Source organism: Dioscorea cayenensis, unplaced genomic scaffold (assembly GCF_009730915.1).
Source record: "Dioscorea cayenensis subsp. rotundata cultivar TDr96_F1 unplaced genomic scaffold, TDr96_F1_v2_PseudoChromosome.rev07_lg8_w22 25.fasta BLBR01000075.1, whole genome shotgun sequence".
NCBI classification, from domain to species: domain Eukaryota; kingdom Viridiplantae; phylum Streptophyta; class Magnoliopsida; order Dioscoreales; family Dioscoreaceae; genus Dioscorea; species Dioscorea cayenensis.
In genome coordinates this window covers 161,170-186,626 of record NW_024086466.1, presented here as the reverse complement: position 1 = coordinate 186,626, position 25,457 = coordinate 161,170, and the positions used below count along the sequence as shown (strand labels likewise).

The window sequence follows — 25,457 nt, the reverse complement described above, 5'->3', positions numbered from 1 at the left end:
ATGACATAATAAATATGAAAGTTCTAATGCTGATCAAACATATTAAGTAATAAATAAAATAAGATCTACAAGATAATTTCAAAGATATAAGAAAGGAGATGCAAGGGAGGGTGTATATTTATGATCCTTCACATGCAAGCATTTAATGTTCTAACCATTTAACATCCCCCACAAACCTTAATGCCATTGCAGGGGTTGCAGCAAAAGGGTTTGAAAGGTGTGCTCTTCATTAGAAGAGTGAAGGACAACGACCAGAAAGAAGAAGAATGAGAGGTTGGCCAGAGTTGGGAGTGGTGGATACTATCTATGAAGAAGAACAAGAAGATGAAGAAGGAGAAGGTGAAGAACAAGATGGATTCAAGTACTCACCTTGTATCACCCCATCTCCAACAATCACACCTAGTCCCCCGGAATCCTCTTCACCCCCACCTCTTGCTTCACTCCAGAGCAGAGTTGAAGCATGGTATGTATGATCAAGCTCTTGTTATCAAATATGTGAGTGAATGAACAACTTCCTTCATTATTGAGATGTTTCTCTTTGATTTGGTGAAGGTCTCAGGCCACAGGATGCAAGCCTGATGCAGTCATACAAGTACATGACCAAAGTTTCCATCTACACAAGGTGAGCTTCAAATCTGAACTAATTTTACTCTATTTCGAAGGTAACTACAGTAAATAAAATTTCTAAACATCATATTTTGACTTAATTACTTTTCTTCCCAAGGTGGAGTGGAAATTGAAAATTCAACTATTTTATTTGAAGTATGTCAATATCTATCAGTTTACTTATTTGGAAAGTAGATAAGTCATATGCATTAGAAGAAAGAATCTATCAATTTCACCATTTACATCCATCTCAATTATCTTTTCTGTTTCAAATTTCTCAAATTTTAGAATGCATTTGTAGAGATTCACTGCAACTTCATTTTTTTTTTTTTCTCAATGTTCTATTTAATAATTTTAATTTATATTTTTATAGAGTCAAATCAAACTACTGCAGATCTATGGCAGTGGCTTATCAATAAAAAAAATTACTGCAAATCAAACCTATGAAATTAGAATTTAGGAGTATCAAGAGCTGTCTAGCCAATTATACCCCAAAAAACTCCTTGTATATGTTACACAAGTTTCTCTGCATTCCTCCTTTTCTCCATAGATGTTCTAGAACTCAAATTCACTCCTCTGAAAAAAATTTAGAGTATATATTATTTTAAAGATTATAAAGTAAATATTTTCTAGCGATTGTACAGCAAAAACAAATAAATATTAAGTAGTAAAGTTATTAATCGTCCTTAAAATTTACAGCAATATTTTTTTTGTAAACAAAATAAATTATGGATTTGATAGAAAAAAAAAAAAGACAGTAACAGAAATAAGAACTGGTACAGAAATAGAAACAATACTAGGGACCACTGGTTTTATGTTAACCTATAAAAATGTTAGTTTTTGTTTCTTTATTTTGGTCAAATAATACCTAAGAATGTCATGACAATTAATCGGCACAACTTGATAAACCATCTGAGCTGTGACTTTGTATTCATTTCTCACTCACAAACAATAAAATTGAATGAGAGAACTAAAGTAATTTTTTATAAAAAAAAAAATTATAAGTAAAATAAATATTTCTTAAATATTAAAGAGCAAAGTCAATATTTAAATAGTTAAGAGCTGAAGACCAACGTTGACTTAAATTTTAATGGTTTTAATCCTAACAGCCAATTATATAAAAAAAAAAATCTTCATTCATAATTCTAAGACCATTGTAGAATTTAGTTTTACCATTTTTTTTATTAATAAAAGACAAGTGTCTTTTATTTAAAAAATTATTAAAAAACAAATAAATACGGGAGTGAACTAGTTATGATAACTTCTAAATTTTTTTTATAAAATATCTCTATTTTATGATTCTAAAGAGTTAAAACTACTATTTTTCTCATAATTACTGATTATTAAAAAAATCTTTCAGCAAAATACAACAATAGCAAGGACAAATAATTACTGGAAAAAAAATAATTATAAAAAATCCATTGGAAAAAAAACACACACACACAAACCATTCAAGACTTCAAATTCATAAAAACAAAAAATTTTAAGAGAATTTTATATTTGATCAGGATCAGATCATATCAAGCAGTTGTTACCTCAAACGGCGGCTGACGGGATCCTCCGACGTCATCATCGCGCCGCCGTTACCAGTGACGGCGGCAACCTTCGCCGAGATCGCAGCCTTCTTCTACGGCTCTGATGTCGTCCTAACCCCTTTAAACATCGCCAGCATCAGGATCGGAGCTGAGTGTCTAGAGATGGAGGGTTTGGTGGGGATAACGGAGACCTACCTTAATGAGGAGCTGGCCGGGGGATCGGAGAGCTTGGGGATCGTGCTCCGGTCGTGCTTGGAGATGATCCCCAATGCGGCGGCGGTGGCGATCGCCGGGAGATGCGTGGAGGCGCTGGCATCGGAAGAAGGCGGCGGCGGCGGAGGAGGAGATGGGATTTGGATCGAGGGTTTGGTGGGTTTGAAGGCAGAGGAGCTCCTTTCAATCGCGGGGACGATGCGCGCGAGGGTTTCTCAGAGTCACGACGTCTTATATAGAATCGTGAATCATTACCTCCAGGTATCTTCTCGCCCATGTTATTCCGCAAAATTACTACTTATGCCATTCCATTATGAATAAGTATATATTTAGTATTGGAAAAAAAAAATTGTGGTTTTGGATTAATTTTAAAAAAAAATAGAGAATTTTTTATGATTATATGAGATTTTTCATATTTGCAAAAACAAGAAAAATCGGTGTTAGATTTTTTTAGATGTAAAATCATCTATTTTTTTTAAAAAAAAATTGTCACGTGGTATAAAAATATTATGGTTTTTTAACATAAATTTATTTAATTTTGGATTTAAGTTTTATTATTTTTATTGAAATTTTGAGAAAAATTAATAAATTTAAATTATATATATATTTACAACATCTAGATTGATTTTTAAATAAAAAGATGATTTTGCCCATTTAACATTGTTAATGGTTTAGTAACCGTTTTTTTCCTTTTAATAAATCTAAAAACCCACACACTTGAAATAAAAATAAAAAAACTTCTATTTATATTTTTATAAAAATAAAAAATCACAAGGTCGTTTTTGTACTTTAGTATTTTATCAAACAAGCAAAGGTTCCCACTAATACATGTTAGTTAATTAATTAATGTGATTAATTATTAGAAGCACAATGCAAAGCTATCAGAAGAAGAGAAGAACAGAATATGCAACATAGTGGACTGCACCAAGCTCTCACACAGCCACCTTCTTGACCTGGTTCAGAACCCAAACATGCCACTCCGGTTCATCGTCCAAGCCATGCTCATTGATCAGCTTTACACACGGCAAGCCTTGTGTCACCGGAAACACATTAATTCTCCTAATAAAACCAACATGAATATGAGTCTTGGAGAGATACTAAAGCGTGACGCTGCTCTCCGGCAAGCGGCCAACATCAAGAAGTCAATGGAGGATACTAGCTTTCGTTTGGAGAGTTTGGAGCGTGAGTTGGCTGGACTTAGACGGAGATTGAGATGGCCGGAGGAGAGGTCGGAGAGTTTTAGTATTTTGAGATATGAGGAGGAGGAGGTGGTGGTTGGGTCGCCGGAGAGAGGGTGGAAAAGGAGGGAGAGGAATGGGAATGGATTAGGAAGAAGGTTGTTGTATGGATTAAGGAAAGTTTTCCGGCCGGTGTTGGGAAGGGAGGAGGATGGCCGGAGATGGAGTTGTAAGGGTGGTGAAGAGATGGTTGTGGTTTTGGAGAGAGGTGGTGGTGGGCATAGGAGGAATAGCTCTTTTTCTTGACATTTTAATATTTTTTTTTAAATAATTCAGTGTGTAGAATGGAGACTGTTTTTTTTTTAGGTGGGACTTGTGAGGTTGTTTATTGGTTTTATGACTTTGTTAGGTGTGTTTGTGAATTGTTTCAAGATGTTTTTAGTGGTTGTGTTTTTGGTTTGTTTTTGTTGTTGTTGTTGTTTGTGTTGGTGAATAGGAATTGGAAGTTATTTTTATTCATGACTGAACAAAAATGACTTAAATCAATTGATCAAAGTGTTTTCTACTTGAAATAAGTTTGACAAAGAGGAAAATTATTCATAAACTCTGTTGACAAATTGAAAAAGGTGGAATCTTAATTTGAATATAAAGTCTTAACTTTGTTGCATGTTAAATTGACAAATTGACTGCTTTAAAAATCAATTATTGCACATCTGTGGGAAGGTAAAACTCCACTCTCGTTTAGCATCTAACCAAGATAATAAATGAAAATTAATATAAAAAATTAGTTTGGAATAAACAGGATGTTTATTATAAACATAAGCCTTACTCATCAATTCAGTAAGAAAGAAAAAATCCACTCCATCTGCAGTTGCTTGTCCACTAGTAAAGAATGAACTTGATATCTAGTTTCATTACACTGAAGCAAGAACAACAAGCTTTCGCCCTCCTGTAATTTTTGCATAATTTTATTTTACATAAAAAAAAAAAAGATAAACATAAGAATAAAAGAAAAACATGGAAAAAACATACCTGATGCAGCAGTCTTATACTGAAATAAGACAAACATTACCATTCAACAATGTTCATCCCAAGATTATTGGGAATTCCTCTCTACAAATTTAGGGTGCTTCCTATTCTTTTGCCACCATCTTTGATAAGGCACTGAGGTTGTTGGGCAAGAAGAAATTCCAAGTCAACAGCTGTTTGGTTCCTGATACCAAACTTCATAGCCTCACATCAAGTCTCACATAGATGGTCAGGTATCCTATTTTATATTTTAGCAATGAGAACTTTATTTACTTTGGATGGATACAAGTTCCAACCCACATGAATCCTTAAAAACAATCCTTCAAACAACTTAAATGAGGAAGAGAAGGGTGATTAAAACAAGTCAAGTAGCATGACTGCATGAGAATATGAAACTTGAGAATTCATAACACAAAAGGATTTTTTTTTTTTTTGGAAGAGGAGCGGGGCGAACCCACTAGAGACCCAGGGACGTGCACAAGCCTCGGTGAAACAAGTGGGGACGAGGCCGCGCTCACGTGGGCGCTAGAACTACTCGTACACAATCACTATTCACAACTCCCAGAAATGTGCCCTCAGTCGAGAATCAAACTCTCACCACTCGGTGAGAGCTCTATCGGCGACCCGTGTATCAATAGACCCGAAAGTCGTTGGCAACACAAAAGGATTACTTTGAGTTACATGCCGGCCATCAATAACTATGTTGGGGATTCATATTCATGTAACTCTAGTGTATTGGGAAAAGTTCATAGCATTACAATATATTAAAGGATGATTTTACAAGGCTCGATCACATTATATAGGCATATGACGAATCAGACAAAGTGATGATCGTTTCAAAAACAAGTTTCTAATGTGAAGTAATTATAAAAATCCTCAAAATTATTTGACAACCACATGAAAGAACTTCAAAAAAGAATGAAAAGATGTTGAATATGGGTATTTGTAAGCGTACCCAGTTTATCCTTTCACTTGAAGAAGTTCTGAGAATGAGGTAGCTGCCCACTTAATTTCAGTCTATAAATATCTAAATAAATCTGGTAAATGCCTTTGTGATTTGGAACATCCTTGATAGTCCATTCACTAAGCTGCTTTAGTCAATCTCTTTTGTCTCTTGATAAACCCATCCATCAATGTTATGTAGGTAGACCTACTAATAGTTAAACCCTTCTGTACCATTTCATCCAAAACATGTTTAGCTTCTTTGAATTGTCCATTGCTGCATAGTTCATTAATATTTTGACAATAGATGGTCGAGGGGTTTGCCTCGGTATCCTCTTTATGCACATCATCAAGCGTGGTAGCTTCTTTTGTATCAGTTACATTATCTGATGATGAAGTTTGTCCTGGCAAAGGGATGACGAATTGCTCAGGCAATTTTCCAGCTTCAACCAACTCGGACAACATATTTTGTGCTTCTTCTAATCTTCCTGATTCAAAAAGACCACGAAAGATCACATTGTAGGTGAAAACATCAGGAACCAATTCCTTTCTCTCCATGTCAGTAAAAAGCTCCAAAGCAATATCTATCTTCCCCTCTTTGCACAACCCTTGCATTAAAGTGTTGTATGTTATCACATCAACCTTCTTCCCTTTGGACATCCATGTCTCAAAGAGCTTCAGAGCCTTCTCCACCATACCATGATTGCACAACCCATACATAAGTATATTACATGTGACAACATCTGGCTTGAATGAATTCTCAACCATCTTATTATGAAACTGGAATGCTTTCTCCAAATCCCCTTGTCTACAATAAGCATGAATGAGCGTATTATAAGTCGTCTCATCCGGAACCAATCCTCTACCCACAAGCTCATTCAACATTTTGATAGCTTCCTTCATCTTTCCATGTCTACCAAGTCCATTAATCATGGTATTATAAGTCGCCACATTCGGCAATATCTTCTTGCTCTTCAACTCATCCCAAAGCTCCATCGCTTGGTCTACATCATCCTCTTTGAAAAAAGCAGCAATGACAGTCCCATAGCTAACCTCATCGGGCACAAAACCACGCTTCGGTGGACTCCTTAGCAAGTCCAAGGCTTCCCCGAACCGCTTCTCCTTGCACAAATTAAGCAGAACAGTATTCAAAGTGAAAGTATCCATCTTGAGTCCTCTCCCAACCATTTCATCCATCAATTCAAAAGCTCTACTCATCTCCCCAACCTTACAACTAGCACTGATCAGAGTATTATAAGTGACAAGATCCGGAGCTATTTCCTCCTCCTCCATCCTCCTCAAATGTTCAACAGCATCATCCATCCTACCATCCTTACAGAGCCCCTTAACCATAATATTATGAGTGATCAAACTCAGTTTCATTCCCTTCTCTTTCATCTCCTCAAGCAAGTTCCCAGCTTTACTCCCACAATCACAATGAAAACATCCATTGATCAAAGTATTGTAAGTAACAATGTCAGGCAATACCTGGAGTTTCTCCATCTCGGACTTCAACCGGAGAGCTTCATCCAATTGTCCCTCCCGGCAGAGCCCGGCGACAAGCATGTTGTAGGTGCGAACGTCAGGGAGGAAGTTGCTCCGAGTCATGAGCTCAATGGCAGCGGTCGCTTCCTTGATCCAGCCAAGACGGCAGTAGCCGGAGATGAGAGTGTTGTAGGTGGAGCGATCAGGGGTGAGGCCGCGAGATTTCATGTCGGCAAGCAGGTCCCTCGCCTCCTTGAGCATGCCCTTCTTGCAGAAGCCGTCAAGGATGGTGTTGAAGGTGATGGTGTCTGGTGAGAGGTCAAAGCCGGACATTTTGGGGATTAGGGCAAGGGCCTCGAAGAGAAGGGAGCGGGAGACGAGGCTGTGGGCGAGGATGTTGAAGGTGGTGGTGGTGGGGGTGACGCCAAGGGAGAGGAGGTCGGAGAAGAGGAGAAGAGGGAGGGAGGGGGAGGAAGGGGGGAGTGATAATGAACGGAGGAGGGAGTGGGAGGTGAGAAGAGAAGGGCGGAGTCGGAGGCGGCGCATGGAGTGGAAGAGCTGCGCGGCGAGGTGGGGAAAGCCAGCTGTGATATAGGAGGAGATGGCGGTGTCGAGGAGGGCGCGGGAAGGGCGGCGAGGAGGGCGGAGGAGGTGGCGATGTAGGAGGAGGTTGCGATCGGAGGGGATGAAGGAGAGGAGGAGGGATTTGACGTCGGAGAACTTGTGGAAACGGACGAGGGAGGGGAGAAGGGAGAGGAGGGAGGGGAGAAGGAGCGCCGGCGAGGGGTGGAGGGGTTTGGAGAGGTGGTAGAAGGAGAGGAGGGGTGCCGGCGAGGTGAGGGAGGGGGAGGAAGCGGCGGCAGAGATAATGAGAGGGATGAGAGAATGGGAGAGACGGGGGAGATAAGGGGAGAGGGATTCGGAGAGAGAGGGACAGGAGGGGGATTGGGAGGAGAGGAGGATGGAGGTGATGGTGGTGATCAGGTCGGTGGTGGAGGAGTCGGGTGGCGCCGGCGCCGGCGCCGGAGGAGGAGGCATCATCGCCATTGATGGAGTGGAAGACGTTTGGGGACGACGAAGTGCGGCGCGGAGTTGTGACTCTTGATAGTGTATGATTTTTTTGGGTTTCGTCATAAAGGTTTTTACAGGGGTGTCTTTGCAAATTTGATTTTCTTAATTGAGATTGTTAATTTGAGGGGGAAAAATTTGGACTTCTTTCTCAGTTTAATAATATTTATTAAAAAGTATTTTATTTTAACTAAAAGCTTAATCTACTTTTTCCCTTGACACAATTTAGAAAATTTTCTTTTTAAGACTAAAAGAAAAAATTAATAAACATCGTGGAGTTACACGTAAAAGCTCATAAAAATATTTCATCCGTCAGATAAGGACGAGGAGTTTGAACTGTGAACCAGCACCCACAACCAACAAACCGTTATCATTATTGTTTCTAAACTCGAGATTTTTTTATTACCTCACGCTCATTTTTCACAATGAGACCAAGTACCACTAGACTATAAGTTTTTGGTGCTGAATAAATATATTACATTAAATTATGTAATTATATATATATATATATATACATACATATAAACCCTTCTAAAACCTTCCAACAGAGGATTATAAATGTAAAAAATTATAAATACAAGGGCATACATGCAAGCACAATTGCAAAGCAATGCAAGGGTATAAATGGAATTATGCTGCTTTGCAGTGATATATGAATGCAATTATGAAAATCACTTTTTATCTAAACTCTAATAAAGAGATTTCCCATATTACATTTTGAAAGGCAATGAATTCATTTATAAGATATTAGCATTAAGTACAAATGAAGGTAAACACTGTTTATTCATCAGATAATCCAGCAACCAGTCAATCACAGATAGAAAACAGAAGATTTCAAGGTTTCAAGCCCAGAGTGTGGTCGCCTGCTGAAGAACCAAGAAGCCTACCAAGAAACAAGAGATCAATGAACAGACAACGGACCTTGCAGTGTCAAAGACTATGGTACATCTCCTTTCATGCAGTGCCCAAATAGTGGCTGTGAAGGTTCCTAGCTTCTTCACCATGGTCACCAAGGACTCCATTCACTGCAATACCAAGAAGAGCAACAAAGAGAGTCAAAGATAATAAGAACAGCTAGAGTGATAAAGAGTTCTCCAGGCTAAGTTTGGCAATGGAGGAATCCTGTTAATTGAAGCAAGAATGAAAGGTGGGATGTGAATGCATGATTGATTTGGTAATTCTTTCAATCCATTTTATAAAAACATCTAAGAGTGTACCTGACGTATATCTGTGAAATATCTAGGAGTGAATAATAATTTAGTATATATCTCTGCTACCAGATCAGCTATACGTGATTACTTTATCCGACAAGGTTCTCTGCATGTACTAGGGTCAAATATATGTAATTATTGTAAAGAATTGCTTGCAAGAATTTGAGTTGGCATCCAATTTCAACCAAGTAATATTGAGTTGTTAAGTTACCAACCTACTGAAATAGTGGGTAGCAGATATCTGTTTTTCAGTATTTCATGTTCCACCCTGCAATTTTAGAGAAACGACATGAATAAGTATATCTCTGAGAACTTTTTAATATGCAGATTGATCAATAGCTAATGAAAGCCAAAAGCCATTCTAAATTGATAGGAATTGTTCCTTGATGGTGCATTAACTAATGAACAATAGCAACTAGACCTCTTGAAAACTAACCTGCATCTCTCTGGCAAGCGAAGGAAGCCATCTCTCTCCTCGTATCTTTTTCAGCTTTGCGATCCATTCTTCTTCTCTCTTTAGTGCTTCCTTTGCAGCAGCTTCTCTAGCTTCAAATCTTGCCAGGGATCTTTGGCATGCATCTCTTGCAGCAGCCATTATGTTCGTCCCATCAACAACAACAGACTGAAGTCTACACTTAAACTGCATCCACAAATGCATTTGGATAAGGTACTTTAAAAAGTCAAAATCTGAAAAAAGTAGAAAGGTCCAAAGTTGTGCCTTCTTTGAATTCTCATTGACTTCCTCTCCTGGAATTATTCTTGGTCTCTTCTGCTGCTGCTGATGTGCATCTGACACCAGATATCAGACTTGAATACATTGTTTGAAGTCAGAAATTCAGTGGGCAGTTTGTGAAGGTTATTAAAAAAACACACCAAATCCATCAAGAATTACACCAGGAGGTGCGCGTCTAAATAATCGAATCCCCCCATTTGATTCAGAATTTTCACTGCCTGCAGGTATAGTGCTTCTCACAATCTCAAGACTTTTCTCCAGGACCTCATCCAAAAGCTTCTGTGCCTGCCATTTTGTCGTATAGTAGTCTAAAGTAATGTGGTGATAGTATTTAAGAATAGATAATGCCTCAATAATTAGTAAAATATCTAATGAAATTCACTTGGCTTTGACAAGAAACATACAATTTATTGTCTTCCTCTGAGAACATAGTTGTACATTACATTATCTCCAAGAAATCAATGACCCTTGCATTTACAATTTTAAACCCTTAAAATCTTCACTGTTAGTAACAAATTCTTATTCACTTTATTAGACTGCCTAAACCATAACTCCAAAAGAATTAGTCAGTAAATACCATTTCATTTAGAAATCAGTATATGAACTATATGAATATTTGCAAACAAACTCCTCAAAGATGATCACTAAAATCTTTAATTCCATCAATTCATATAGATCCCAAAAATCACCAACTCCCCAGTGTTTTTAGCCCATGATTTTACAGACATATTGACAAATTCAGAAGTCATGAAGTCACAAAGATCTATGGAAAATTTACAGGAAAAAGCAGAATAATTGGTTCTCCAAAAGAAAACCAAAACCAGTGAGCAGTGCAACAAATTCAAATCAATTAACAATAGTTGCAAGTATTTCACCTATATGCGATCACCAAAACACTTGAAACAGCATACATTCTTGGAATGAGTAAAAAACAGGATGACAAAGAAACATTTTTTCAATCAAATTCATTTCTTCATTCAACAAACACAAGAAAAAAAAAAAATCAATCATTCTACTTGCTTTCTTCTTTAATTTTCTGTTTTCCTGTCAAATCCAAACCAGCATGACTCACCTAAGGCACAAATGCAAATCACTAAACAATAATTACAAGTAGTTCGCCTACAAGTGATCAGCAAAAACATTGGAAACCTTGAGAATAAGAACAATTGGAATGAAAAAATATAAGAAAAACAAACTTTTATTTCCTAAAATTCATTTCTTGATTAAAAAAACACAATTTAAAAACAACAAATTTCCTACATGTTTTCTTCCCATTTCTTCCATTGTCCCTCGATCCAAACACTCATAACACACCTACGTTTCCACTAAATCCAAATCAAAGCACATAGAGAATAACAAAGTTACCTTAATTTGATAGAGCTTGAGACCGGAACCTCTGCTCTGATTTTGTTCCTCTAAAGAATCGTCCTGGACTGAATCAGTTGAGTTTTTCTGAGACTTCGCCGGAGGCTTAGAAGCCGAGGAGCCAAAATCTAAAGCGGCGACGGAATCAATGGCCGCCCTCCAACTAGCGTCTCCGTCTTCCTCCCCGCTGCTGCCGCCGCCGTCACCGCCCATCTCCGAGCTTCACCCGACGAGCTCTTTTTGCCAATGAGAAAAGCGGGGGCCGTCTTTCAATTTTGCCCCTCTAATTCTGAAAATTTTATGACTTAAATTTTGCGTATACAACCCTGTAGAATTGAGGATTTGCATTATATACTTACAGGTATATTATATATTATTAATGTATTTAATATGCATAGTATGAGCAGCATTACTCAATTTATTGTTAAATGACATACATTGAGCTTATTTGCAACCCAAATTAGCTAGTATATTTTTTTTTTAATAATGTGGATAAACCACAGCTTTATTAATAAAAAAAAAATGATTGGACAAACACGGAAAAAAGCTAAAATATATTTCTAATTGAATTTTCAGTCTTTTTCACTACTACAACCATGAAATTTTTTTTTTATCTTTTAACAAAACTTACAAATGTTGTAAAATATATATATATATATATATATATATATATATATATATACAAATAAGTAAATACATTAATTACATAACTCAACATTCATACTGGGCAGTTGTGGATGAGAAAGGATTTGAACTCCCCACATCGCGTGGTTCAGTAATCGTGTCTTCTAATCCTCCCGAGCTACTGAGCCCCTATTATGTCTCCACTAAATTTACTTTCGAAAGTACCTTAAGAAAAAAAAAATTTCACCTTAGTTATTTCAGATTAAGAATATATGAATGTGTATTTCTCTCTATAACATTACATAAAAAATTCTTTCTATATATTTATTATAATTAAAAAAATTAGAACCACCGTATGTGCACAGTTTTAAATGTTTTTTTTTAAAATATAGCTTGTGATAATTTAACCTAATAGCCTAACTCTACATGAGCTAAGGCTTAAATCCGCTTTCTTAGTAAAGATATTAACACTCTAAGCAAAAGTATTTAGTGAAAATAGGTATAAAAAAAAAAATCATTGGTTACAACTTTAAATTATAAACTAACTGTGCAATTATATTTTATTTTAATTAAGTTATTTAAAAATTTTATTATATTATCAATTCTTTTTCTCTTTAGATATATAGATATATATATATATACATATGAAAGTAATGTTTTCATTTTTATTCTTATATTTAAGACTCTCCGATTTTTATAAAATAAAATAAAATAAATTTTTAAAAAGTTGGCAAATAGGAATAACTTTTTGGGGTTTAGAACAATTATATTCTTTCTGGGGGTGTTTATATAATTTCCCCATATTCGGATTCGGATTTCGGAGTATCTCTCTATTCGGATTCACAACCCGACCCGTTACCACTTTCATACCTTTCGCTCCGGCGGTCGACGGAGAGAAGTCGCAACCGAAGAGAAGAGAAGAGCTCTAGGGTTTGAAGAAAAGTAGAAACCCTATCTTCAGATCAAAGCTTTCAATCGCCGTTGGTGATCTCTTGAGCTCCAGCACGCAGCAATGGGGAAGAAGCAGCACAGTAAGGACCGGATGTTCATCACGAAGACGGAGTGGGCAACCGAGTGGGGTGGCGCCAAACCCAAGGACTCCTCCGTCCCCTTCAAGCGTCTCCCCTTCTACTGCTGCTCGTACGCCTCAGAAACCCTAGAAATTCTGATGATTTGCTCTAAATTTTTCTTTTTTTCTTTTAATTGTTGAATTTGTTGCTTGATTTTTAGGCTTACTTTCGTTCCGTTCGAGGATCCGGTGTGCACGGCTGATGGAAGTGTCTTCGATTTAATGTCAGTTAGTTGCGGAAAAAATTGATTTTTGAGTGAATTTTTGGAGGAATTGTGTTTAACTTGGAGATTTTTTTTGCAGGAGTATAATCCCCTATATTAAAAAATTTGGAAAGCATCCAGTTACTGGCGCTCCTTTTAAGCAAGAGGATCTTATTCCCCTCATTTTCCATAAGAATTCTGATGGTAATAAGTCATAATATATATATATATATATATATATATATATATATATATATATATATATATAGCAATGCTACTATTATCTAGTGATAGTTCCTCTTCCATTGCTGAGGTTGAGTGTATGATTTGTGCTATTGGCTGTAGCTTATGATGCCTTTGGAAATGCGGTGATTGAGTTTAGGCATTATTGTTTTCTCTTTATACTTGTGATTACCTGGTTGATATTTGATTGTTGAATTTATTATAATGATGTTATTACCTGCAACTTGATTTCAAGTAATGTTTTGTGTTGCTTGTAGTTTAGTGAACTTTCGTAATTTAGCTCATGACTTTCATTTATTTTTCTTCAGTGGTGATCCAGTTTAGATTGTGATTATATAAGAATATGTTTTGCTTATTCAATCTTTGGTTCTGTTTTCACAATCTGTAAGATCTCCAGCAATCCTATATAATTCAAAATTCATTTGCCAATATTATGAGTAAATTTAAGAGAAGATTGGTACTATTGATAGAAATTAATAACAGAGAATTGGAAGAACAGTTGTATTATCTTCTGAAGTTTAAATTTACTTAATTTTTTAGCATAATTCCTGATAACTCATTCTTTTTTGGTCTAATTGCAGAGGCATTTGTCTCTGAAGGTTGATTGGTTTGTAATTTTATAAATGTCATGAGAAGTTGATATATTCTGGGTGAAGCCAAATCGTGATATGTTTCTTTTCTCACAATTCATATTAAAAAATATCAACAATTGGCTATTAAAGGCCAAGATTATATATTTCTCCTTTGTTGAGTTTTGCATCTATATTGCTATCTGTTGATTTGAACTCATGCCTTGTTACTAATTGTGATCCAAATGACTTGGTGTCAAATTATGAAAATTATCATCCCAAGAGTTCCTTAAAGGGCTGTTTGTGTGCATGTTTGATATGTTTGAAAGAAGTTTGGTGAATCAGAACAGACCCTGCATTATTATCAATAACATTGAGGAAGATATTGTAGGTGGCATTGTAATTACCGGAGAATAGAATTCCTATAGAAGATGCGTATTTTTCTGACTATAGGGAGGACTTGTTTTCCTAGTGTACATGTGATGTTAGACTTCTCTTGAGCTGTTTTAATAGCCATGGACAAAGTGAGAATGAAAGAATTGGATTCTGATACAAATGTCAAGGTTATGCATCTGAGTATATAAGTTATATTGAGATGGACTCAACATGATTAAGGATTTTGCATTTGATGAAATTTCAATAGCAAATAAATCATGACTTCTTTCAAATATGACTGTTTCACTCTAATATAGATCTTCCAATTCTTTGGGTGCATTGCGCATCATCATGTGGGGAGATGGTGCTTTATTTATCCGCTCTGATTTATGTTAGGCCCCTTTTACTGTCAATTATATTTAAAACCATTTATAAGTTATCAAAGAAACAATCGAGGCGATCTTACTAAGATCTAATCATCACAATCCTACAGAACGCTGAAACTAAACCAAATAGAAAGATGATTTTATAGTGGTTTGTTCTCAGACTACTATATTCCTTGCAGCCTGTTTTTTACCTTGTTATTCTGTGCCTCAGATAGTTAAGATGATGTCTATTATTTCTCTAATTTTGAATCATTCTTCCATTAAGTTGCTTTCATTGCAAAGGATGCAATTTGAGTTACTGCATACACAATGATTCTATTCTTATGCTTGTTTATGCTTTTGCTGCAGGTGAGTTCCACTGCCCTGTCCTAAACAAAGTCTTTACAGAATTTACACACATTGTTGCTGTAAAGACTACAGGGAATGTGTTCTGTTATGAGGTATATTGCATCTACAAGTACCATGCATTTGACCATCGCACACATCTTTGTTTCAGCTGCTCAAGATCCTTCCCTTTCCTGTTATATTCATTATGCAGGCAATCAAAGAATTAAACCTAAAAACAAAGAACTGGAGAGAACTTTTGACCGATGAACCATTCACTAAAGATGACTTGATAACCATTCAGGTGGGTGATTAAAAAACTCATCTTTTCTTTAATGCTGGTATTGTTAATTTAGCCAATTTTGTAACTTTCTTGTGCTGTTGTTGCTCATCCAGAACCCCAATGCACTTGATGCCAAAGTTCTTTTGGATTTTGATCATGTGAAAAATAGTCTGAAACTTGATGATGAAGGTGAGAATCTGAATTGGGCTTATCCTGAGAAATTCACTGCATTTTCTCCTGATTATGAGGCAATTTTCATTCCCTTTTCAGATTTGAGGAAAATGAACGAAGATCCATCATACAACATAAATATATCTGGTGATCTAAAGCAAATGTTACAAGAGCTTGGAACTGAGAAGGCAAAGGAAGCAGCATTACATGGAGGTGGTGGTAGCAAAGCACAAAAGGAACGAGCTGCTGCACTTACTGCAATTCTTGCTGCAAGATCTCGCATCAAAGAGGATTCAAAGTCAAATGGAAACGAAAAGGAAAAACCCGGCCAATCTTTCAGTATAGTAGATGCTGCTTCTGCCTCTGTTTATGGTAGATCTGCAGCAGCAGCCAAGGCAGCATCAAGTGATAAAACCGCAGCTAGGATTGCCATGCATATGGCCGGTGAACGGACACCTGTAAATGCAAAACTTGTAAGCTGCCAATACTTATGCTATCCTGCCACTCCCCACTCTTGATTTTCTTATTACTTATTTAACTTGCACTTTAGCGTTCTTTCACATTAAAAGTTGTTGGAAAAATTTTCAGGTAAAAAGTCGTTATACTACAGGGGCTGCTTCACGCTCTTTCACATCTACCGCTTATGATCCTGTCACAACAAATGAATATGAATATGTCAAAGTTGAAAAGAATCCAAAGAAGAAAGGCTATGTTCAGTTGCACACATCACATGGAGACTTGAACTTAGAGCTACATTGTGATATTACCCCTCGGACATGTGAAAACTTCATTACTCTTTGTGAACGTGGCTATTATGATGGAGTGGCTTTCCATAGAAGTATAAGGTATGATTGAAACATACTGCCTTTCAACTCATAGTTATCTTGACTTGTTGTGATACATGCTATGTAGGAACTTCATGATCCAAGGTGGTGATCCCACCGGAACTGGCAAAGGCGGTGAGTCTATTTGGGGTAAACCTTTCAAGGATGAGCTGAATTCCAAATTGACACATTCAGGGAGGGGTATTGTGAGTATGGCAAATAGTGGGCCTCATACCAATGGCTCCCAATTTTTCATCTTATACAAGTCTGCAAATCATCTCAACAACAAGCATACAGTATTCGGTGTAGTTGTTGGTGGTTTAACAGCCCTTGCAGCTATGGAAAAGGTTCCTGTAGATGATGATGACCGGCCATTGGTAAGTAAAATCATAATCTATTACTGCTTCATGCAACACAAATACACTATTGCAGATGCTACAAACTTCTCTGAATTACTTCAGTTGTCACTTTTGTAAATGTTTTTTTTTTTTTGTTCTCAGGAGGAAATCAAGATACTAAACTGTAAAGTCTTTGTGAACCCATACACGGAACCAGACGAAGAGGAAGAGAAGGCAGAAGAAGAGAAGAAAGTAGTTAACAGTGATGATGTAACACTCTTGCTCACCATTTCCATTCCTTAGAGTTAAAAGCTAACTATAAATGACCTAGTTGTAACTCATTTTAGGATAAGGTGGGCTCTTGGTATAGCAATCCAGGCACGGGAGCAAGTGGTTCAATCTCCGTTGGTGGAGTAGGTAAGTATCTTAAAGCAAGGAGCAACGGAACTGAGATGACAACCGTAAATGGTCAAGGTCAAGACAGCAAGAAGAGAAAAACCGACGTTTCCAATGTAGAATATAAAGACTTTTCAGGCTGGTAAAGAGTTAAAACAGGTATGATGATACAAAAATGATACATGTTCCTGCTTTAATTAGACATGACTGTAAAGTATGAGAAGTAATTTAAATTTACCAAGAGCTGACCTTTTCTTTCCCTGATTTGTTTGTGCAATCAAAATCTTACACATGATATTTGGAATTACACTCTATAAGCTCACAATTTTTTAGCTGTTTGTTAGATATGGCAATAAAAATCATAGGGTGAATTTTTTCAACTACAATGAGGTATAGCTTGAACCAAACAGAGCAAGCAATCTCTAGATTTGTAACTATACTTACAAGAAGCCAAACAACATCAAACAACATGACTTTCCTGCTTATGAACAGTGAAAGGAAAAGGAAAAAGGCCAAAGCCTAAAACTGGGAAGTGGGGGACACTATGGGTTGTAAATCTCTGATGTTTCAGCAGCTTTTCTTTGTAAGAGTTGGCATTGCATTGAAAACATGTTAATGTCTTAGGGATGATGGAACTCTGAAAAGTGACTTCCAATGAAAAGAGGAACCAAAACCTGAAAAAGTAAGCATTCAATCAAAAGAGGAACTGAAAAGTTGTTTTAAGTCTGTTTTGGAGCCGCCAAGGGAATGTATTTCACACAATGCATGGCTGAAACTCCCAAGCGGAACTTTACTTCCTGAAATGTCTTCACTCTTTGAAAGTATAGGAAATGTAAAGTGGAAGTGTTTTAAGTTTGTTGGGTGTTAATTGAAAATTTTTTGAAGGTTGTTTTGTCTAATGTGAGAATGAAGTTCAATCATATTCTTAATATGAAGCTCAATAAAAGCCTAATAAAAGGGTGGCAAAATTATGCTACTTTTCATATGTAAGAAACAGCCATTTCTTTTTTTCTTTTTTCTTTTTTTTCTTTTTGAAAATATTATGAAAATTTTAACATAAATGAGTTTTTAAAGAAAATTACTTTAAACCAACCAGACGACTTAGTCTATGGGCATCGGGTCTTGTGTACAAGTAAAGATCAAAGATTGAGTTTTTAGAGCGTGCACCGTGTCTTGTGTACAGGTATAAATTGAGTTCTTACCGTGCAAAGTGAGGGTATGTGGTATATATATCTTATAAAGTTCACGCATGTTGCTAATGTGTGGCTCATTAATATAAAAATAAAAAATAAAAAAAATAAAAAAAAAAACTTAAGGGTAAAGTCTTTGAATTAAGTAACAATTAACTTCTTTCAACAATTGAATAAATGAATGTTGTTACTTTCTTTCTTTAAAGGATGTCTTTTTATATAATCAGCCAAGCTTTTCGTCATATATTAATATATCATTAAATTATCGTCATATCTTGACTTCAATATTTTCACCCTTATCTTCTATCTTATACTTTAATTGAAAGTTACATAAAATTAAAATTGCTTACATTGACTCTTGATACGTGTAAATTACTTACGAATATCTTTATTTGTATATAAAATTATTATTAATATAAATAAGAAAAATCAAAATATAAGTGCTAGAAGATGAAATTGACCCGTCTTTTAAAAAAATATAAATAACTTTGAGCTATTTTCTGTTATTTATAAAATTCAAATTAATTTAAAAAATTTTGAAATATAAAAATATCAAAGCGAGGGAAAGAAGCTAATCAATGTTTACAAAGAAGAGTAAGATTTAACTTTGCTTGAATTAAACTTTCAATATATATGTATGATAAATAATTTTGATTTGTTTAAATACTAAAAACTGAGAAAATAAATTTAATGTTTAAAATAAATAAATAAATAAAAATATTTCCAAAAACAGAGGGAGAAATAGACCATATAAATTAGCCCCCAAAATTAACGAAACAGGGAATGGACATGCCTCTAACTATATGACAACAATGTAAACAAAGAGAACATTAAATTGTTAAAGAGAATGTCCCCCAAGGCACACCATTTACTTTTTTATATGATTTCATTAAATAGTACATTTACATCAAATCCACTTCATTATCATTATTATTTATATCACTAACCACCAAAAATGCATGAATGTTTTTCAATGCATTATTGCCTTTGCGAATGAAAAAAAAAAGGCAAAGACTAGTTTGGTAGCTAGTTAAATCACGTTAAGTTCAAGTCAACCGCCAAATATAGATTATCAATTGAATATGATATTTTTCTATACATGTATATATATTTATAAATAAAGTTACAGCTAGACTAAAAAAAGTTTAATTTCATAAAGTTATTTGTATATTAATGATGAGGTTTTGACAAAAAAAAAAAGAAAGAATAAATTGTTGGTGGTGACTAAAAAATATGGTTATGTGAGTACTAAATCACTGTATTTTAATAGAACTCTAGGCAAATATACATTGGTAGGAATAGGAGATAAAGGTCTTTTATTTTTGTTCTTTTGACTTATAATGATAATTATATGTGGTTGATCATGAGAGAGATTTGTATTTAATCTGTAAGGTTTTCCATAAGGTTTTTTTTTTTTTTTTGAAAAATAGAAAATATTTTAGTATAAATATTATATTTCATATGAATTTAAAAATGAATAATAAAAAAATGAAAAGAAGACTTTTTTTTAACAAAATTTCAAGATATTTTAGTTGACAAAAGAGAGAATTTTAGAAATATTTGTACATTATATTACATCTCAGTAAAATATTTTAGAGAAGTTTTCTTTTCCATAAATAATTATAAATAAAGTTAGATGGCAAGTATGAGGAGAATAGCATTAATATTATATTAATAATTTATTTATTTGTTTGTTTGTTTAATTGATATCCAAAGTGACATCTACATGATTAAAAATTTTAAGGCATTATTAAAACTAAAAGGTGTATTAGCACCAATGCTCTAGATCCTCACTTTATTGATAATGTACTTTATTAATATTTTAAATTTTTTTATGAAATAAACAAGATTAATGAATTTCCTTTTAATTTTCCATTTCTTGCAAAAATTTTTTAAGTTCTATGACCCATTGGTTTTTTAGGTGCCACAAACTTAAAATCCTGAATGAAATATTGACAATCTTTAAAAACAGTAGATTTTTGAGAAAGGCGACAAGCACCAGAATCTCAAGGACGTGCACGTGTGGGGAGCAAGGCTCAACGCTGATCCACGTGCCCTCATCTTGCGTAGGACATAAGGTTCAATCCCGGGTCCTCCCTGAAATGAATACTCTACGTAAGGGATCTAATACTAATTGACCCAAAGGCCGTTGGTAAGTAGACCTATTGTAGCGAATGATTTTTTTTGTATACAGAAAGATTTTAATTTGAAACCAACCCCAATTACTTCCGGTGGGTTTTTTTATCCATGTTAATTAATTAATTAATTAATATTATATTATCAGAAAATATTTTAGTTATTTTTTTAAAAAAAATTCCACATAAATATAATGTTAAAATTCTCTACCTCAATCAAATCACATTAAGGCAACTAGTTGTTGTTACCAACCCTAATCACCATACCTAATTTTAAACACTAATAATAAAAACCATCACTCCCTCCTAACCAAACCTCCATTATAAAACCATGTCCACTTCCATGACCTAACCCAACCAATCCATGCGTGGCTCATCCCTTACTCACCCTTCCACCAACTTCCACCCCCATCATGTATACATTCAATATATATACTAATATACACACACCAAAACATATATATATATGGAGAGAGGGCAGATCTTCTCCAAACGTTCATTAGATATTAATTTATGGATGTTGATTTGGACTTTGGATCTAATCCAACAGTTTTTGAGTATGAGTGAATAGTTTTTTTTTTTTACTAGAGGAACAGATAGTCCGAAAGCCCTGCTAAACCGTTAGGGGCGCACAAGCCTCGGTGGAGCAAGTGGGGGTGGGGCTCGCGCACACATGGGCGCTGGGACCATCCGCACACAACCACCCTCACATCTCCTAGAAATGTGCCCTTAGTCCAGAATTGAACTCTCACCATTTGGTGAAGAGCTCTATCAGCGACCCGTATACCAATAGACCATTTGGTCATTGGCATGAATGAATGAACAGTTATTATTGTAATTATAAATAGTGTATAGTAAAAAAGTGGACTAAACAGTATTTTGATTACTATACTTATAAAAATAGTGCTCAGTAAAATATGGAATGCATTAACCGTTAATTTTTTACATAGTAATTAAACAAATCACAACCGTTGAACTATATTCCTGCCAACACTTACACAGGAGATAAAAAAACAAAAAAAAACAAAAACACACTTTGCTATTAACCACGGACGTCCAGAGAATACCTTTTCTTATATATATATATATATAGGTTTTTTTCTAATATAATATTTTTTTATATAATTATTAAATGACCTCATTTAAAATTTATGGGTTTAAAAACATCACATCAAATCATATCATCATCATTTAAAATATTATTATTTTAATTTTTTTCATGCATACCCTTCTCCTTAAAAAAAAATAAATTAATGAGCTATTTTTAGATTTTAAACCATTTTTAAGTTATTATTATTTAAAAAAAACTATATATTTTTATTATTATTATAATAAATTTTGGGTTTTAATTAAAAATGGCATACATGGCACACCATATATTTTTAATTTTGGGTTTTAAAAGTGATGGATTATTTTGTTTAAACAAAATAATAATAACAACAATAATAATAAATAATAATATTTTCAATATAATTACTATTTAAATAATAAAAAAATAAAAACTTTTAATATTTAAAAATTTCAATTATTTACAAATTAATTATGTTAATAATAATAACAATTTTTTAAAATGGCTTAAAAACAAAGAAAATAATAATATTTTTTAAAATAAATACGGTCAAAAAAAATAAATTTTTTAAAAAGTTTAAAAATAAAAAATAGATCATTTATGCGAATTTTTAAAAGAGACGGGTTAATGAAAAATAAAAACTAAAGCCGATAATTTAATATTTCTAAAATGCCAACTCATTTTTTTAATGATGACATTGCTTGATGTGATATTTTAAAACCCATATTAGTGATTAAATTTTATATAGAATTATTTTGATAATTATAAAAAAATGGAGGTTCTATTGGAAAAAAAGAGCCAGGTGTTAATGAAAAATAAAAACTAAAGCCGATAATTTAATATTTCTAAAATGCCAACTCATTTTTTTTTATGATGACATAGCTTGATGTGATATTTTAAAACCCATATTGGTGATTAAATTTTATATAGAATTATTTTGATAATTATAAAAAAATGGAGGTTCTATTGGAAAAAAAAGAGACGGGTGTTAATGAAAAATAAAAACTAAAGCTGATAATTTAATATTTCTAAAATGCCAACTCATTTTTTTATAATTAAATTTTATATAGAATTATTTTGATAATTATTAAAAAAATGGAGGTTCTATTGGAAAAAAAGAGACGGATGTTAATGAAAAATAAAAACTAAAGCCGATAATTTAATATTTCTAAAATGCCAACTCATTTTTTTTTTTTTAATGATAACATAGCTTGATGTGATATTTTCAAAATAATATTGGTGATTAAATTTTATATAAAATTATTTTAATAATTATAAAAAAATGAAGGTTCTATGGGAAAAAAAACATATATATATATATAGTACAGTAACATTATACTTGACCTTTCTCTCTTTCATAAAAAGCATAAAACTTTCTTGTTTAACAACCCTAAAAGCAATGCAAGAGTGAAAGTGAGAGAAAGAGAGGAAAAGCAAAAGGAAAGCAGAAAGGCAAAGGCAAAGGCAAAGGCATGCATGGATGTCCCTCTCTTGGTCCTAAAACATCATCACTTACATCTCATCAAAGAACCAAAAAACAATACATTAAAAAGAACACTCTTTCAATATTCAGACCCCTAAAAAGCAGCTCCCACTACCACCACCACCACCACCACCATGACCCCCTCTTTCCCTCCTTTTTTTGGTCCTCATTTTTTCCCTAAAAAGTTCCTTCCCTTCTCTCTAGACCCCTCCACCTCCTCCTCCACCACACCCCCTCCACCACCTTTCTTAGATTCCAACATCACTCAATCCTAAGATTCTCTCTTAGATAACGACCCCCCCTTCTTTCATCTCTTCCTTCCACCTAACCCTCTTTTTCTATAAAAATAATAATAATAAAAATAAAAATAAAAATAAACAGAGAATTAAAGGGTGGTTCTTCATCATGAGAGTATATTCTCCAACAAAGGAGTTCAAAGTTCAAACTTCAAAGTTCAAACTTCAAACACTGTTTTGGTTTTTATACTACTTTCATCCACTTAACTTTAGTTCCCACGTGTGAGTATTCAAAAAACCGCCACGGTTCCCGCTTCTTCGCACGTGCCATTCCCCGCCACTAGCTCAACTTCCAAGCACTAGCCCACACCATCGGCTGCTCTTTCCAACCCAAAAACAGCCCGGCGCCGGCGCCGGACACCTCCTCCGATGACCGGAGTGACCATCCTTCTTTATACCTTCTTAGTAACGCTCTCACATCATCTGCCACGTCATCACTGAAGTTCACCGGAGTGAACCCAGCTGCATGTAGCTTTCTTGACCACCCCGCTGCTGTTTCTCTCCTCTCCGACGACTCCACCGCCGGACACGCCACCAAGTCCACCACCGCCCTCCCCGCCGCCCTCTCCAACGCCAACCTCTCATTGCTGGCCCTCGGAAAACTCTCTTCTAATGAATCAAAATAAGCACCGAAAAACCTCAGAGCTTCTCTAAACCCTCTCAAGAACCCTTCATCATCATCATCAACGTCAAGCTCAGCTTCTTCTTCAACGACGGTAACAATCCTAGGATTAAGACCACGAAGCATGGACACAAAAAGCTCACGCCGGTGACCGGCCGGAGAAACACCATGCAAAGAGTTAACACAATTGATGGCCAGAGTATCACCGGAATCAACTCCAAGAGAAGAGAAGTCAAGTGTGGAGAGATCACCGGAGTGGTGAACAGCGTTGAACCGGAAAGGCACGCCCATGAGTCTAGCGAACTTCTCCATCCTCGCGCCGACCTCACGCATGACCCGTTGGGAAGCGGAAGGAGCGACGGTGGTGATGGAGAGATGTGGAGCGTCATCGGCGGAGCGGGTGGCGAGAGCTTCAAGCAAGGTTGGCCATTGAGTGCAAAAAGTAGAACTGAGATCAAGAATATGGAGACGCTGGGAATCAAGAAAGGATTCAAGAATAGCTCCATTAGCAGCGACATGGCCGAAAGTGGACCAAGGACTGAGTTCTTGGAAACGGAGGAGAGTGCGGCGAGTGGAGTCGAAAGATGAGGTCTTGTCGGAAGCGGAGCAGAGAGTGCGGAGAGTGCGAGGGCCGGAAGAGGTGAGACGAGAGAAAAGGGCTTGGAGAAAGTATGAAGAGAGTTTTTGTTCGACATCACCATAAGGAGAAGAAAGCTCGTTGAGCATCCACATGTGCTGTTGGAGACGAGTGGTGTCACGGGAGGAGATAGAACGGGCGCAGTCTAAGAGAAGGTCGGTAGACCAGCGAGGAGTGGAAGTGGGGTCGAGATGGAGAGAGGAGAAGTCGGAAGAAGGGTCGAAGAGGAGATGGGAAGGAGGAGGAGGAGGGATAGGAGGAGGAGGAGGAGGAGGAGTGGAGGAGGAGGAAGGGAGGAGGTGTTTGGAGGAAGAGGAGGAGGAGAAGTCTTCATCCATGAAAAGAGAGGAAGGGTGAGGAGTGTTGCAGCATTCTTGATCAGGGTCAAGATTGTAGTAATGATGAGAAGGGGGTTTGGAAGAGAGGGAGCTGTGACTGTTGGAGGTGAAGGAGGAGGATTGAGGGTGGTGGTGATTGTGGTGGTGGTGATGATGGTGGTGGTGGTCGGAGGAGGAGGAGGATTGGAGGCTTACTAGTCTGAATAGTGTGTCCATGTTAATATGTAAGCATTGGGAGGGAGGGATAGGGAGAGACAGAGAGAGAGAGAGAGAGAGAGAGAGAGAGAGAGAGAGAAGGGGGATGGGGGAATAGAGAATGGGGATTGGAGGGAAGGGAAGGGAAGGGGTTTGGATTGGGGAGAGAAGGGGGAAGGGAAGGGGTGGGTTTTTAACTTTGTGGGTTAGTGTTTTTGTAGTAAGTTGAGTATATATATTTTTTTTTTAATTATTGTTATTTTATTTTTATTTTTATTTTTTTTAGGGTATGCCTTTCATACCCTAATAATAATAATAATAA

General features: G+C 35.7%; 5 protein-coding genes across 12 annotated transcripts; 2 read left to right on the top strand and 3 right to left on the bottom strand.

The window, feature by feature from the left end:
* The first annotated feature begins 195 nt into the window (after positions 1 to 195).
* Positions 196 to 3,954, top strand: LOC120253407 (BTB/POZ domain-containing protein At3g49900). Of its 3 annotated transcripts, none has more exons than XM_039261749.1 (4): positions 196 to 463; positions 553 to 622; positions 2,121 to 2,615; positions 3,218 to 3,954. In XM_039261749.1, the coding sequence occupies exons 1-4, from the start codon at positions 267 to 269 to the stop codon at positions 3,836 to 3,838; spliced, it is 1,383 nt and encodes a 460-aa protein (XP_039117683.1). In that variant the 5' UTR covers positions 196 to 266; the 3' UTR covers positions 3,839 to 3,954. The 3 variants fall into 3 exon arrangements, with proteins under 3 accessions (XP_039117683.1, XP_039117682.1, XP_039117681.1); XM_039261748.1 differs by having other exon boundaries at positions 2,115 to 2,615; positions 3,221 to 3,954; XM_039261747.1 differs by having other exon boundaries at positions 2,115 to 2,615.
* A 253-nt stretch (positions 3,955 to 4,207) lies between these two features.
* On the bottom strand, positions 4,208 to 8,077 carry LOC120253426 (pentatricopeptide repeat-containing protein At2g16880-like). 4 transcript variants are annotated; one of them, XM_039261772.1, is made up of 4 exons: positions 5,517 to 8,077; positions 4,565 to 4,799; positions 4,362 to 4,481; positions 4,208 to 4,280 (listed from the first exon to the last, which is right to left on the bottom strand). In XM_039261772.1, the coding sequence occupies exon 1, from the start codon at positions 8,033 to 8,035 to the stop codon at positions 5,645 to 5,647; it is 2,391 nt and encodes a 796-aa protein (XP_039117706.1). In that variant the 5' UTR covers positions 8,036 to 8,077; the 3' UTR covers positions 4,208 to 4,280; positions 4,362 to 4,481; positions 4,565 to 4,799; positions 5,517 to 5,644. The 4 variants fall into 4 exon arrangements, with proteins under 4 accessions (XP_039117706.1, XP_039117708.1, XP_039117709.1 ...); XM_039261774.1 differs by having other exon boundaries at positions 4,565 to 4,745; XM_039261775.1 differs by having other exon boundaries at positions 4,565 to 4,696.
* Positions 8,078 to 8,771: 694 nt separating this feature from the next.
* LOC120253429 lies at positions 8,772 to 11,633 on the bottom strand. Its single transcript, XM_039261780.1, has 6 exons — positions 11,366 to 11,633; positions 10,141 to 10,285; positions 9,986 to 10,056; positions 9,704 to 9,907; positions 9,483 to 9,535; positions 8,772 to 9,081 (listed from the first exon to the last, which is right to left on the bottom strand). Exons 1-5 carry the CDS (start codon positions 11,576 to 11,578, stop codon positions 9,524 to 9,526), a joined length of 645 nt encoding a protein of 214 aa, XP_039117714.1. The 5' UTR covers positions 11,579 to 11,633; the 3' UTR covers positions 8,772 to 9,081; positions 9,483 to 9,523.
* A 1,186-nt stretch (positions 11,634 to 12,819) lies between these two features.
* On the top strand, positions 12,820 to 18,099 carry LOC120253428 (peptidyl-prolyl cis-trans isomerase CYP65). Of its 3 annotated transcripts, none has more exons than XM_039261777.1 (12): positions 12,820 to 13,129; positions 13,220 to 13,282; positions 13,362 to 13,465; positions 15,183 to 15,274; positions 15,373 to 15,462; positions 15,555 to 15,630; positions 15,712 to 16,085; positions 16,201 to 16,457; positions 16,525 to 16,813; positions 16,937 to 17,044; positions 17,122 to 17,329; positions 17,795 to 18,099. In XM_039261777.1, the coding sequence occupies exons 1-11, from the start codon at positions 13,002 to 13,004 to the stop codon at positions 17,314 to 17,316; spliced, it is 1,776 nt and encodes a 591-aa protein (XP_039117711.1). In that variant the 5' UTR covers positions 12,820 to 13,001; the 3' UTR covers positions 17,317 to 17,329; positions 17,795 to 18,099. The 3 variants fall into 3 exon arrangements, with proteins under 3 accessions (XP_039117711.1, XP_039117713.1, XP_039117710.1); XM_039261779.1 differs by lacking the exon at positions 17,795 to 18,099 and adding an exon at positions 17,663 to 17,787; XM_039261776.1 differs by lacking the exon at positions 17,795 to 18,099 and having other exon boundaries at positions 17,122 to 17,432.
* Positions 18,100 to 23,421: 5,322 nt separating this feature from the next.
* On the bottom strand, positions 23,422 to 25,273 carry LOC120253430 (protein SHORT-ROOT 1). Its single transcript, XM_039261781.1, has one exon. It carries the CDS (start codon positions 25,154 to 25,156, stop codon positions 23,624 to 23,626), a length of 1,533 nt encoding a protein of 510 aa, XP_039117715.1. The 5' UTR covers positions 25,157 to 25,273; the 3' UTR covers positions 23,422 to 23,623.
* Between the last annotated feature and the right edge of the window lie 184 nt (positions 25,274 to 25,457).

Excerpts from the sequence above, each read along its gene's own strand:
- LOC120253407 (XM_039261747.1), top strand. The coding sequence starts at position 267 with ATGAGAGGTTGGCCAGAGTTGGGAGTGGTGGATACTATCTATGAAGAA. Across the intron at positions 464-552 it reads CAGAGCAGAGTTGAAGCATG|GTCTCAGGCCACAGGATGCA; the intron begins GTATGTATGATC and ends GATTTGGTGAAG. Across the intron at positions 2,616-3,217 it reads TCGTGAATCATTACCTCCAG|AAGCACAATGCAAAGCTATC; the intron begins GTATCTTCTCGC and ends ATTAATTATTAG.
- LOC120253426 (XM_039261772.1), bottom strand. The coding sequence starts at position 8,035 with ATGGCGATGATGCCTCCTCCTCCGGCGCCGGCGCCGGCGCCACCCGAC.
- LOC120253429 (XM_039261780.1), bottom strand. The coding sequence starts at position 11,578 with ATGGGCGGTGACGGCGGCGGCAGCAGCGGGGAGGAAGACGGAGACGCT. Across the intron at positions 10,286-11,365 it reads TCAAGCTCTATCAAATTAAG|GCACAGAAGCTTTTGGATGA; the intron begins GTAACTTTGTTA and ends ACAAAATGGCAG. Across the intron at positions 9,908-9,985 it reads TCAATGAGAATTCAAAGAAG|TTTAAGTGTAGACTTCAGTC; the intron begins GCACAACTTTGG and ends TTGTGGATGCAG.
- LOC120253428 (XM_039261777.1), top strand. The coding sequence starts at position 13,002 with ATGGGGAAGAAGCAGCACAGTAAGGACCGGATGTTCATCACGAAGACG. Across the intron at positions 16,458-16,524 it reads GCTTTCCATAGAAGTATAAG|GAACTTCATGATCCAAGGTG; the intron begins GTATGATTGAAA and ends CATGCTATGTAG. Across the intron at positions 16,814-16,936 it reads ATGATGATGACCGGCCATTG|GAGGAAATCAAGATACTAAA; the intron begins GTAAGTAAAATC and ends TTTTGTTCTCAG.
- LOC120253430 (XM_039261781.1), bottom strand. The coding sequence starts at position 25,156 with ATGGACACACTATTCAGACTAGTAAGCCTCCAATCCTCCTCCTCCTCC.